The 14,033-nt window shown below is 41.4% G+C and overlaps 1 protein-coding gene across 9 annotated transcripts in view; it reads right to left on the minus strand.

Moving 5' to 3' along the window:
- Positions 1-14,033, minus strand: part of fam49a (family with sequence similarity 49 member A) — a 72,975-nt gene that overhangs the window by 10,034 nt on the left and 48,908 nt on the right. For 3 of the 9 annotated variants that reach the window (XR_001309832.1, XM_014002819.1, XM_014002818.1), the window contains exons 3-9: positions 9,337-9,416; positions 6,043-6,164; positions 5,691-5,796; positions 4,506-4,642; positions 4,331-4,408; positions 654-770; positions 402-481 (exon numbers count right to left, since the gene is read on the minus strand). Coding sequence is in view for 8 of the 9 variants with exons in the window: in XM_014002819.1 (XP_013858273.1) it covers positions 402-481; positions 654-770; positions 4,331-4,408; positions 4,506-4,642; positions 5,691-5,796; positions 6,043-6,164; positions 9,337-9,409 (713 nt within the window). In the remaining variant the exon portion in view is untranslated. Of the gene's footprint in view, positions 1-401; positions 482-653; positions 771-4,330; positions 4,409-4,505; positions 4,643-5,690; positions 5,797-6,042; positions 6,165-9,336; positions 9,545-9,679; positions 9,882-14,033 lie in introns of those variants that run through there. The other 6 variants (XM_014002824.1, XM_014002823.1, XM_014002820.1 and 3 more) reach the window with 5 other exon arrangements.

Consider the following 14,033-nt stretch of genomic DNA (forward strand, 5'->3'; position numbering starts at 1 on the left):
AGAAGGGAAACTTCACCAAAGTGAAACATAAATCTGTGGATCTGTGTTTGATTACTCTGCCTGGCTTTCTCAAGGACCAGGATGTGTGACACAAAAATCTGAATTTTGGAAATGAAAATTTAATTATGGATCTGAAAGTGAAAGTAGTCAAACCGAATTTTTAATAAACCAAAATACAGTTTCAAAGCAAATAAATTCAAATTCAAAACTTAAAATTCAGTTTCAATTTAATAACATCTATTTTCAAACCAGTGCATTTAATTTCAAATTATACACATTCAGATTCAATCTGAGCAATTCAAAGTCAATTCCTGCTGGTACAAGATTTATCCCACAGTTATGTTTCTAAACTGTAGGATTCATTTTATAATACATTGTTTTTGTGCATAAAAAAAACTCACGGTGTTTCGAGCATGACCTTACAGACACTGGCCATGGTGCTGAGACAATCTGTTGTGTTATCCAAAGGGAGAGTTTTGTTCTGCGTGTGCAAAAGAAACAAGACTGAAAATAAATATTTTTTACATAATTTAACTACAGACCTCAAAGCTACATGTATTTAGTAAGCACAGTTTATGCCACCAGTGTTTGTTCATGTGCAAGTGTAAATGGTCAATCAGATTTAGATAACACGCATATGTTCACGCTCTCACCTCAGTGACAAAGTTTGTTGTTGCGTTGCTGAGTGTTTTCAGCATGGGTGTAGCCTCAGCATAGAACAGAGACATCTTGTTTGCCATTTCATTGTTGACTTCATTCTCAATGTCCAACTATGGTGAAAACCAAAAGTGAACAAAACGTTGCTTCACCCTTCATTCTTATTTTCCTATTATAAATTTACATCACTGGGCACATATTGGATATATTTCTAGACTCTGAAGTGGGAAAAAATATCAAACAGAGAGCACATTCCCTTGATATATTATAAAACATTTCTTCTTTACACTAACAGATCGTTTGAAATGTAAATAAAACAGAAGGTGATGATTTGCAAATAATGTCGTAAACCTGCTTTAGAGGACGGCACACTGTGTTMAAAGGTAATAATTTGTAGAACTGTTCCTGAGTTCATGCAGTGATGTTCGGAACAGAAAACAATATTTAGACACTTTTTCACAGACAGGTGAAGCTCTGCCCATGTTTACTTTTTGAGGTATTCGGTCTCTCTAAGATGCTTTTTATACAGTCATCCTACTCACCTGGGGCCTCATGTATCAAAGGTGCGTACACACAAAAACCTTGCGTACGCCATTTTCCGCGCAAAAACTCCGGATGTATCAAAACTCAACTGAACGTGGAAATGTGRGCAGCCCCACGCCAACTCCAGGGCTGGTGTACGCACGTTTCTGTGGCTRTGGTTCCATTGGCGACACTTAGAGGTGATTCTGAGAAACTGTTCATGATGTGAAAATGATTATTGTTCACACCAAACAATTATTACATCTACATGGATGCAGTTAAATAAAGGGCGCGCAAAGTTGTGCCAAACATACATTTAACAGGAACAGATTCAGCCTTACTGGAGGATATAATAAATAGTGTAACACGCAGAGCTTTTATTTATAAACAGAATTTTCTGATGACGAGTGGCTCATCAGCCGTTTTGAGGAAAAATCATTTTTTTTAGTTTGGCACTGCTGCGCTCTGGGAGCGCGAAGCAGTAAGTAGCTGCATGCGCCACATGCAGCAGCAGCAGTGATTGAACTGGGGTTCCACAAGAGCTTTCCAGAGGGAGCTGGCAGACCGATCGGGACTCAGTCCAGTCCACCCAAAGCTGAATCATGACCAATGGAATGGTCTCATCCATATGATTCTGAAGGCTGAGTTATGGTCGCGCTTGAGCACGCGCACCCTCGCTGGGAGTGGAGGTGTTTCATTCTTGGCGTTTACATTGTAGATTTCTCCAAAATGACATGTGGAAGTACACTTAAGTTGTAAAGTAGGACAGCAAAAGTTTGACAGACAGACAGACTGTGCACAAAGGCTGCAGCGCGCGCAGCTTTTATGGAGACTCTCCAACATCACATCACGTCATGTGAACTCTACTGAGACGCAGAGACTCGTTTCTTCATATCAGCTATGAAATAAACTAAGATCTATGTTCTACTAAACATTTAAGTTCCTCTGTGTTTACAGTAATTATGGTAATAAACTCATGTGCAAAGTTAATATTTTCAGACTCAGAATGGATGGATAAGCCGGTTGCGCAACACAGCAGCGTGCACGCACACACACACACACACATACACCGAAACACAATCACTCATTTTTTGCGTGATAAACATATTTTATTCCTATTTTTACTTGGGATTTTTTTTCTCACTGTGACGCTCCTGCTCCTGCTATGAGCTAATTGTCATTCGCAGGTGCGTCCCGTTACCTGATCCAGGTCTGTTGGAGGCGGAGTCAGAGCGGTCTTAAGCAGCCAGCAGTGCAGGTGTGAATAGAAGCAGGCAGATGCACACGTTGACACAAGTGACAGAGGAGCTGCTGAGGAGGAACAGCTGAGCAGCAGAGTCAGCAGCTGAAGCGCAGCAGCTCGGTAGGCAGCGAGATGGCGCAGCCGAAGGAGCAGTGGGGAACCAAGTCGTGATTGCTGGTGTGAGGAAAGGCATCAGGTACGCTGGGATCCGAAGACGGGCGCACGAGGACGGCTTGGTGGCGCAAAAAGGCTGGAACTGACTGAATGGTGATGTACGGACCGGGACGAGAACGACAGCTTTCTTCTAGAAGGAGACGACTCCGAGAGAGGACGTTAAATGGTGGACAAGAAGGTCTACCGGGAGCACGACGGTGGACAGGACAGTGACCAGTCAGAGACCTTGATGTGGAGGCAGATCTGGTACTGGACCACACTCCTGAAGTGGTCCAGGTGGTGAGACAGACGCTCTGTGCATCCATCGTATGGAGCACCGAGGGCGACACCCACTCACAGTTTTTTACTCCTAGACACTTTAAATAAATGGCCTTCTAAAGGTTTAAACTGGCATCCTGTGTCGTGTTTCCAATTATGTTGCAACTCTTCGAGCCGGGTCGTAACACTCACTCACATTATATTAAATTCATTATTTTTATTACTTTAGAAACCATTTCTGATCGCGCAGGGATCACTCAAACGTGTCCTTCCCACATGCAGGAAGTAATTTGCATCTGTTTAACACATGTTAATGAAGGCGTGTCAGGGGAGGTGTCTCATGTGCGCTCAGTTCCACGTTAATTGTGATGTACAAAACAAATGTGTGTGGATTCAGGCATACGCACAGTTTGATACATCTGGATTTTTTTGTGCGTACGTCYTTTTCTGGATTTGACCGTACGTCAGGTTTCAGTAAAAAATCCACGCAAGTTTTTGTACATGAGGCCCCTGCTGCCAATAACCCTACCGTTTATGCATGTATAATGTAAATTTTTAAACCCAAAAATCATCAATAAATTTTGGCTTCGTACTATACGCACAAGAGTTTTTTTTAACCAAAATATTTTGCCACAATAATTTTTTATATTTTCTCATATATAAGTGAAATATTGTGTCACTGGGAATAAATCATAATAATTTCTCCCTCCACTCTCCCACTGTTGAATATGTCATGCATAACWAAGTATATGAAAGCTAGCTGTTTTTTTTTCCTACTTGGAGGAAGAAAAACTAGTTGTTTTTCTTAAGAAACATGGAGATGGAAAGAAGACGTGGAAGTCAGTTGCACATTTGCATACTCAATAAAACCAGACGAGCTGCTCCTTGAAGCCTTCCATCTTGCTAACTTAACCAGCTTCTACTCTGGTAGCAAATCATTTTTTGTGACATATAGATGCACAGGCTGTTCCTTCTGCAGACTTTTGCTCTGCAGCCACAAACACGCTCACAAGTGTGCATCCTTAAAACAATTTGTTTCCRCACCAGAGAGTACACCACAAAGCCTGAAAATTCCTAAAGTCTGTCTCAAATTAGGGGAATCATTTTATGCCAGGATTAGATTTTTAAAGCCTTTTTAAGCACACACACAAAAAAAATTCAGGTTTGCATTATKCTCACACATAATTACAGTAATTAGTTGCAAAATCCATCTGTTTCTTATTCCTATCACTTGTCAAAACTTTTTAAGATATGTTGCTACATCAAATTAAAATTATTTTAATTTTCTTTTAACAAATGGTAAAATTTCTTAGTTTAAACATTTGATATTTCCTTGTACGATACAATGACACTTAAAACTTGAGATTTGATTTTGTTTTATTTACATTTCACACATTTTAACTTTTTAAAGATTGTTATATAAAAAAAATAACAAAATGTAAAATAAAAGCAATCTTTCATTTCTTGATAACTTACATTCATGTTGTTTAGCCGATTTCGACTGATGGTCCGTCTGTAGTAGCTGAAGTCATTCTGAATGGCAGGAATTCTCATCTGAATCCAAACAAACAGTACAAACTCAGCCCTAACACATACAGTAAGACTGTGTGTGTGACTCTGAGGAAAGTGAGTTTGTGTGTGTCAAGCAGACCTTAAGCTCATCGAAGCGCAGAGTGAAGTGGAGGATCTCTGCAAACTGCTTGGCTAGCGCCTGCTCCCTCTCCAGGTGCTGAGTCGGTGTGAGTGGTGGGCACGTCAGGGACTCCAACAGACTCTTAAGAGCATCCTCTGTTAACAAACACAGACATCAGCCACCATCTTCACCATAGATGAACCATTTCAACAGTAAGAAAGACAGCACTGACATTATATGTTGAGGATTTGTTATTAAGACAGATAATCAGCTGACAAATGCTTTAAAATAGCTGAAAGTCTTCCTTTTAATTATTAGCATTATTAGCATTCCTTGAAGTCATAATGACAAAGAGGGCAAGACAACAGAAAACAGTAAGCTAATGTTAGCTAATGTTAACTTTTTGTTGCTTGGTAGTTTGCTACAATTGTTATTTAGTTGAACTTGTTTGAGAAAAACATTACAGTCATTTCACACAATAKAAATTATCTCATCTGTGTGTGGTGACGTGCCAGTCAGTGAACCAATCAATGGGCAAGAGTAGCTAATGTCACCACAGATCTTAGGGTCCCAGAAATGGGGGTGGAACAGCGCCATAATACTTGTTAARGCAAACTGAACCAGAGTTTGAACCCAAGCCAGGTGTAACAGTGTAAAAAGGCCTATTTTATRATTATTCTGTGTCCCCATACAATGACACAATTTGTCCTCTGCATTTAATCTATTACACATGAGATACACCCAAGAGGAGCAGAGGGCAGCTATGCAAGCTGGAATTAAGTATCTTGCTCAAGGACACCATGACATATCGGCTGCCCTACTACTGCGCCACAGCCAACCTGAGTTGAGGTAAGTTTTGCCGATATTTCAAACAAAGACATCTCATAATATGTATAGCTTAGAGATTTTGTTGGTGCCAACTCTCTTTAAAATTGTCTAGAACATACAGTATAAAAATAATTAATAATTCATATTTGACTAACCTAGGGGCATAATTGGATGAATAGTAAGACTACCTCAGAATGTATCTTATATTATATATATTATATTATATCTTAGTATTAGTTGTGAATGAAAATATCATTACACAAAACAATATTTTCAATATTGTGATATCAGGCATTCCTATATATTTCATTTTACTTTCATAAAATTCACAAACGTTTTTACTGCATGCTAATTTACAGGGCAGTGTGAACACACCTAGTCTGGTTGAGAAATCGTAGAAATTCTTCAATTTGAAGACAAGTGGGCAGACAGAGTTCCAGGCTAGCTCCTGCAGCAACAGGTCATTGGGATTTTGAATTGCCTGAAGACGAGACAAAAAAAAAAAAAACAGCAAAATCGGATGATGAAACAGTCCACTACTAGTTATAAATTCAATAAATCATAATTTGGACTTCCCAAATGAATAATCAATTTGGGGCTGTAAACAACTATTTATTCAAAACTACTTGAGTGGATGTTTAAGTGAAACAACTCATATTACAGTCTTAATTTTTATTTTAAATAATACAAGTTAAGAGTTTTTGAACATCCTAGAGTGTTTTCTTACATCTCGGATTTCCTGTCCTGCTCCTTTGTAGGCCTGCAGGCCCGTCAGGATGCTCTCAGAGTCCCGAAGGACCGAGTCCACCTGGTTCCACACATTATGTTCTCCGTCTGTCGGCTGTGCATCTAACACACAAAAATCAGTCAGCTCAAACAGAAACTCAAACCTTGGTGTAAACATACAAACACAAAAACAATGATGCTGTGGCAATCAGAAAAAAAAATACATTCTGTTTTTTGAAATAAGATCCCTAAACCTTTTCACTGACTTTAATGTTGTTGTCATCTTATACCCCTGATAAATAGTTTTTTTGTAATCTATGTGATGCTTTCCGTAAGTGTAAAAGTAGTAAAAACAGCTATTTTATTTATGACGACACAGAAAACAGAATCCAAAGCAGATTAATACACTCTGACATCACACACTATCCAGAACACACTGTGCAAATATTCACTGCATTGTTAAAGGTGCAAACAAATCATAAACATGAGTGTTTTTCTGAAAAAAAGCTCTAAAACTAGTTATTGAGTCAATTAATAAACAGGACAACTAAAGAAGTGTTTTGCAGGTGAATATCCTGATACCAGTTTTTCTCAAATTGAGTACAAGTACATCAGCTTGGGTACTTCCTGATTCAAAGTACTTACTGAGTTAGAACTTAAACATTACACAATTACTTTAAAAAGACATTTCTTTTAACTAGAATTAGGTGACTTTTCTTCCATATAGGTCTACAGCCCCTCTCTGACTATATCAAATCATARATACAACATGATATATACTGTTGCCACGTTTATATAAATAAAAATCATTTATTTCAACTTGTATAAATTTCTTAAGCATGGAAGTGACAAAGTTTTCCCTTTAAATTTAAACTGTAACACATTCAATGGAGTATCGATAAATGTACTGATGCTGGTATTGGTACTGGGACGCCACTTGTTTGTTGCTTGCTTGTTTTTAGTTCTAAACTAAAAAAGGCTAGCAAAAGAGGAAAAGAACCAGGCGCGGCTCGTCTATAAGGGCAGGTGGGGTGCGGCCCCACCTAAAACAATATTCATTCACCCCACAAAGCAGTTCCTCCTAATAAACAATGTAAAATGCTAATTTACGCAGCCTACCATGTATTGTTTTGTTCTGTGTGCTTCTCAATTGCTTTGACAATTTTAAATGTTTTTCAGTGACTATAGCTCAGGTTTTTACTTATTTACAGTCARAGGGCAGTACAGTCTGACGCTCTGCGTTCCTATCATGTTAATTTATACGCCCCCTGCTGGCAATAATTGGTATTACCAACTCCTCTGATTAGAGTCTCTTTGGGGCAGTAAAAATCCAGCACTATGGACACTTTCTGCTGCTTTTAGCGCATTGATATAAACAGAGTAAACCTAACGCGAGCTCATAAAATGCAGGAATATCYCTCAGCAAAACTTGTATCCAACAGAGGAGGAGATATTCTGTTTAAAAATGGATTTGGAGCAGGCAGGGCAAGCTTGAACTGAACACCAAGAACTAAGGACATAAAAGGGAACAGGACTTTTTTTTGCCAAGAAGGTAGGACAGTTTTAACCTAATCTGTGGCAACTGTGTGTGAATTACTGAGCTAAATTTGTGCTAGGCTATAGAGCTGAAGTCATGGTTCCAGGTTTTAGTAACAGTGGAGACGGTACTGCACTGGCTGGTTGAGCTACGGGTGATGTGCACTGTGTGCGTGCGTGTGTCTGTGGTGGGGGGAAGCAACGCATCCTGTTTGTCTTCCTTGTTTATCGGTTCTGTGCTGCTGGAGCATAAACCGGTGGATGACACATTTTTATTCCGAATGGCCATTTAATCAGATTCGCCTACTTATGTCCATGCAGAATGCATAGTTCACCGTTTTATTTTTATTTTACTTTCATAAAAAATTTTTTCACAAGACATCTTTAACTTTATTACAGAATATTACGCCTACTCAAAATTCTCTTAGAAATCTAATCCAGAAAGCTGTGTATACTAGCTACCTGTCTGATCAATTTCTCCAACAACTACTGGTAAATAAGTTCGGGTGGGAGGCTTTTTGCTTATGTCCCGACCTTTTTTTTTTTAACGAGACGGTGAGGGAGAAAATAGACAACAACTTTGTGCACAAATAACTGATTAAAAGTATAGCCTATATTTTTCACAGAAAACACGCCGCAAATTGTGTTTATATTGATTTAGGAAAACAATGTCCGCCCCACCAATTTTCATGCTCACGAGCCGCTACTGAAAAGAACAACAATTTCATTCATTAGTTTGAGTATTTTGAACAATTTTACCCACTAGGACAATCTTTAAGGCCACAAAGACATGATTTCCCAAATTTTAGCTGAAAGATTACATATGTAGTCTGTGTAATTCTATTACTCAATATAATCAATAATACTCAGCAGATAGACATTTGCTTAAATCTCAAAAAATATGGCATTATTTTGTTTATGAGTATGATGCAACTCCCTTAAGTCTCCATTTGAGTATCTTTATCAATCTAGAAAATGAAAACAAAGAATAAATAACTTGAGCTTAATATATGTGTGAACAAGTAAAGGTCAGAGTTGAAATATTTTTTATATCTAACACAAATCCATCCCAAGTCAACATACTACTGCCACGTCTCTGCACTAAACTTAGACTACCGGCTTTTACTCACATTTACTGCAACAGCTTTAAATATAGAGAAGCACGGACATTAAAAACGTGGGTGTCTGGTTTGGTTTGCATTTCAAAAACCTTCCTACTTCTATCATTTCCTCCTTCATGAATAAACAAAGTCTGAGGTTGACAGCAGCTGAAATACCGCTGTGAGAGTGTATTGGTGTTTTTTTTAATACTGTAGGTCTCAACAAAGGCCTGAAGTAAATCCTGTGTTTTTACTACAGTGATGAAATGAAAAAACATATTTCTTTTAGTGCACAATTTTTGATTCTAGTTGGAAATTTTGAACTGTGGAACAAGACAAGAACAGGAATAAAACTGTGTTTGAAACAATACATATATAAAAAGTGTTAACTATGCCACATTATGAGTGTGCCACACAGGAGCCTTTATGCAGACAGCACAGGTCAAATGTCAGCTTAATTTTTCAAGCCCAGAGAATAGAAATGTTACATAGTACTGATGTTAATCGTAATTAAAAGCTTTCAGAGGCAACACAAAAAATTTAAAGCACAGTTCAGATAGTTGAACATGCTGACCCCTGACCCACCAGATAGGAGGAAAGATAATCAGGGAAAAGTTGACGTGTTTAGTGCTTTAAAGGATATAAAAAGTTGTGCTCACTTTCAAAGTKAAGAAAAAAGTTTGGTCCCTGCTCAAGCTCAGTGCAAGTTAGCACTTTTAACAGATTCCCCATTTGGTTTCTGCAAAAGACAGACAAAAAGCAAAAAAGGACAGAAAGGAAGTATTTGATGTTAAAATGTCACAAAAAAGTTATCCGAACAGAGCTGGAGATCATAACCACGCAGAGGAAACTGAAGGAGAAAAGAAGCAAAGGAGGAAAATAAAAAAAGAGGAAAGACCGCAGACCCTTTCATGGGTTTGTCATGGAGAGCAGCTGACAGAAAGGAAACATCTCCTTCCCTCCCCACACCTTGTTTCTGCTTTACTCATCTGCCACACTTACTTTCAAAGTCCAGGAAGAAGTGTGGATAGTTCTCTATTTCTCTTGTTAGGACTTTTAGCAAGTTACCCATTCCAGCAAACCTGATGGTCAAAATACATTGTTAAAAAACAGACAGAAGTTTGATACAAACAGTCAGTCAGGGGTGTCTAATCCTGGTCCTCCAGGGCTGCTTGGTRTAGAGCAGGGGTGGGCAATCCTGGTCCTTGAGGGCTACAGCCCTGCATGTTTTACTTTTTTCCCTGCTCCATCACAGCTGATTCAGTCACTGAATTACCTCTTCCAAGTTCTGAAGAAGTCTGATAATCACCCACTCACCTAATCAATTCAAATCAGGTGTGTTGGAGAAGAGAAACAAGTAAAACATGCAGGGTTGTGGCCCTCGATGCATCTCCCCCACCCCAGGTTTAGAGGTTTTGTTGCTCCAATACACTTGAGTCAGTGACTATATTACCTCTTCAAGTTCTGCAGAAGTCTGTCAATGCCCCATTCATTCAAATCATGTGTGTTGGAGCAGAGACACTTTCAAAACCTGCAGAATGGTGACCCTTGAGGACCAGAATTGGACACCTCTGGTCTATGCACACAAAATAAATACACAGTCTACTGTTTAATGTGTAGTTGACAGAAGCTGAGTAATGAAGGTTTTTTGAAAAGATATTTTTGTTTAAAACTCGATGACATGAGAAGATTCTGTCTGTTTTCTTCCACTTTTCCAAGATCAGGTCTTGGGGGCAGCAGCCTAAGCAGAGAGACCCAGACTTCCCTCTCCCCTGCCACTTGGAGCCAGCTTTTCTGGGGGAATCTCAAGGTGTTCCCAGGCCAGCCAAAAAGCAGTCCCTCCAGCGTGTCCTGGGTCTTCCTCTGGGTCTCTTCCCAGTGGGATATGCCCAGAACGCCACACCAGGGAGGCATCCTAACCAGATGCCTGAGCCACTTTCTCTCAATGTGGAGGAGCAGCGGCTCTACTCTGAGACGCTCCTGGATGACCGAGCTTCTCACCCTTTCTCTAAAGGAGAGCCCAGACAAAAGACACACTGCTGAGGAAACTCATTTCGGCAGCATGTTCTTTTCGTCACTACCCAAAGCTCGTGACCAGATGAGGGTGGGAATGTAGGTCAACAGTTAAATTGAGAGCTTCGCCTTTTGGCTCAGCTCTTGCTTTAACACAACAGATCGGTACAGCGCCCACATCACTGCAGAAGCAGCACCAATCCACCTATCGATCTCCCACTCCATTCTTCCCTCATTCATAAACAAGACCCCGAGATACTTAAACTCCTCCACTTTGTGCAGGACCTCTTCACCGACCTGGAGGAGGCACTCCACCCTTTTCCAGCTCAAGATAGTGGTCTCAGATTAGGAGGAACTGATCCTCATCCCAACCACTTCACACGTAGCTATGAACCACTCCAGGGAGAGCTAAAGATCACGATCTGATGAAGCAAATAGGACCACATCATCCGCAAAAAGCAAAGACGTAATCATAAGGCCAACAAAATGAATCCCCTCAACACCTTGGCTGCACCTAGAAATTTTGTCCATTAAAGTTATTAACAGAATCAGAGACAAAGAGCAAACTTGGTGGAGTCCAACTCTCACTGGAAACGAGTTCGACTTACTACCAGTAATGTGGACCAAGCTTGGACACTGGTCGTACAGGYACCTAACAGCCCATATGGTAAATGGACTGTACTTATATAGCACCTTTCTATCCATCCAGGACACTCAAAGCACTTCACACTACAGACATTCACCCATGCACACTCACATTCACACACTGATGATGGCAAACTACAATTGTAGCCACAGCTGCCCTGGGGCAAAAGAAGCGAGGCTGCCATACACAGTCGCCACCGGACCCTCTGACCACCATCAGTAGTCAAGGTGGGTAAGGTGTCTTGCCCAAGGACACAACGACTGTCTCAACTGGACGGGGATCGAACCGGCGACCTTCCGGTTCCAGGATGACTCCCCTAACCACTCTAGCACAGCCACCCCACTCTACCACAGCCACCCCCATATCAATGGGCCTGGTGCACCATACTCCCGGAATACCCGACACGGGACTACCAGAGGGACACGGTTGAACACCTTCTCCAAGTCCACAAAACACATGTGGATTGGTTGAACAAACTCCCATGTACCCTTCAGGACCCTGCTTAGGGTGTAGAGCTGGTCCAATGTTCCACGACCAGGACGAAAACCACACTGCTCTTCCTGAATRCAAGATTTGACTATCCGACAGGCCCTCCTCTCCAGGACCTGAATAGACCAAACCAGGGAGGCTCAGAAATGTAATCCCCGTCTAGTCAGAACACACTCTGCGGTCCCTCCATCCATTTTCTTCTGTTTATCTAGGATCGGGTCACGGAGGCAGCAGCCAGACTTCCCCCTCCCCAGCCACTTGGGCCAGCTTATCTGGGGGAATCCCAAGGCTTTTCCAGGCCAGCTGAGAAACAGTCCCTCCAGAATATCCTGAGTCTTCCTCTGGGTCTCCTCCTAGTAGGATGTGCCCAGAACACCTCACTATGGAGGCATCCAGGAGGCATCCTGCCCGAGCCACCTCAACTGGCTCCTCTCAATGAGGAGGAGCAGCGACTCTACTTGAGTCCCTCCCAAATGACTGAGCTTCTCACTCTATCTCTAAGGGAGAGCCCAGACACCCTGTGGAGGAAACTCATTTCGGCCACTTGTATCCACAATCTCGTTCTTTCTGTTACTACCCAAAGCTCTTAACCACAGATGAGGGTAGGAACGTAGACAGACCGGTAAATCGAGAGCTTCGCCTTCTGGCTCAGCTCTCTCAACATCCTTGCTGAGTGTTGCTTTCAGCCACGGTTCTGATTTCCCACAATGCTTTGTGTCTGCTTACATAGCAGAAAGGCAATAGCAAAAACAGTTAAAGTTTGTAATCCATACTAAAATTTTGTATGTATTGATTTATTTTACTTTACAATCGGAGCTCCTTTAAAAAAATTTAAATGCTGGAGCTCAATACTTGATGTAATTGGTCGAAGCAATCGGCCAACGGTGTTAAGAGACTCAGAAATGATTTAAAGATGTTATGCTGATGAAGACTGACACCTAGTAGTCAACTGGAGCAACTACATGTTTCCCGTCACAAATAAAATCGGTCATGTACCCAGAATGCATCGCTTCAGTTTTCCAATAAACAGTTTTAAAATTACTTTAATGATGCTTCTTTAATGAAAAATCTACAACAAACAAAAGAAAAAGATAAAGAAGCAGCTGAACTAGCAATCCTCAACAACTTTTTAATTTTTACACCAGGAGCTAAAAGGTCTGTTTCAGGAAATCACATCCCCAGCAATCGGCGGTTGCAGAATGAAGTTGTAAAAGAGTTCATTTACTGCTAGTTGGAAGTGTTGTGCATATATTGTACATGAATTATTGCCAGCTAGTAAGTGGCAAATTGAACTTGCGCTTTTAAATTAGCTTCCGCTATTTTTTCCATGGCATAAGCGCCAGAGATTAGAGAGCCAGACCCAGGGTCCCCAGGCTCTGCTTCCTCATTGGAAGACGTGCTGGTGGGATTGAGGAGGTCTTTGAAGTATTCTGCCCGCCGACCCACAGCGTTCTGCGTTGAGGTGAACAGCGCACCATCCCTACCATAAACAGTGTAGGTGGTGGACCGCTTTCTCTCCCTGAGATGCTGCATGGTGGACCAGAATCATCTCAAAGTCGTACAGAAGTCTTTTTCCATGGCCTCTCCAAACTCCTCCCACACCTGAGTTTTTGCTGCAGCGACCACCTGAGTCACAATTCATTTGGACTGTCTGTACCCATCAGCTGCTTCCGGAGTCCCACAAGCCAGAAAGACCCAATAGGCCTCCTTCTTCAGCCTGACAGCATCCCTCACCACTCGTGTCCACCAGCGGGTTCAAAGGTTGCCACCACGACAGATATTGACAACCTTGCAGCCACAGCTCCAGTGCCTCGACAATGGAGGCACGAAACATGGCCCACTTGGACTCAATGTCCCCAATCTCCTCTTGAARGTGTTCTAAGTTCTCCTGGAGGTAGGAGTTCAAGTCTGATGGGAGATTTTTCTAGACGTTCCAAGCATACCCTCACTATACGTTTGGGTCTGCCAGGGCTGACCGGCATCCTCCCCCACCATCGGCGCCAACTCACCACCAGATAGTGGTCAGTTGATAGCTCAGCCCCTCTCCTCACCCGAGTGTCCAAGACATGCAGCCACAAATAAGATGAAACGACAACAAAGTCGATCATCGAGCTGTGGCCTACAGTGTCCTGGTACCAAGAGCACATACTGTATGGACACCCTTGTATTTGAACATGGTGTTTGTTATGGACAATCCATGACCAGCAC

This window comes from Austrofundulus limnaeus, unplaced genomic scaffold, assembly GCF_001266775.1.
Source record: "Austrofundulus limnaeus strain Quisiro unplaced genomic scaffold, Austrofundulus_limnaeus-1.0 Scaffold15, whole genome shotgun sequence".
Classification (NCBI taxonomy): Eukaryota; Metazoa; Chordata; class Actinopteri; order Cyprinodontiformes; family Rivulidae; genus Austrofundulus; species Austrofundulus limnaeus.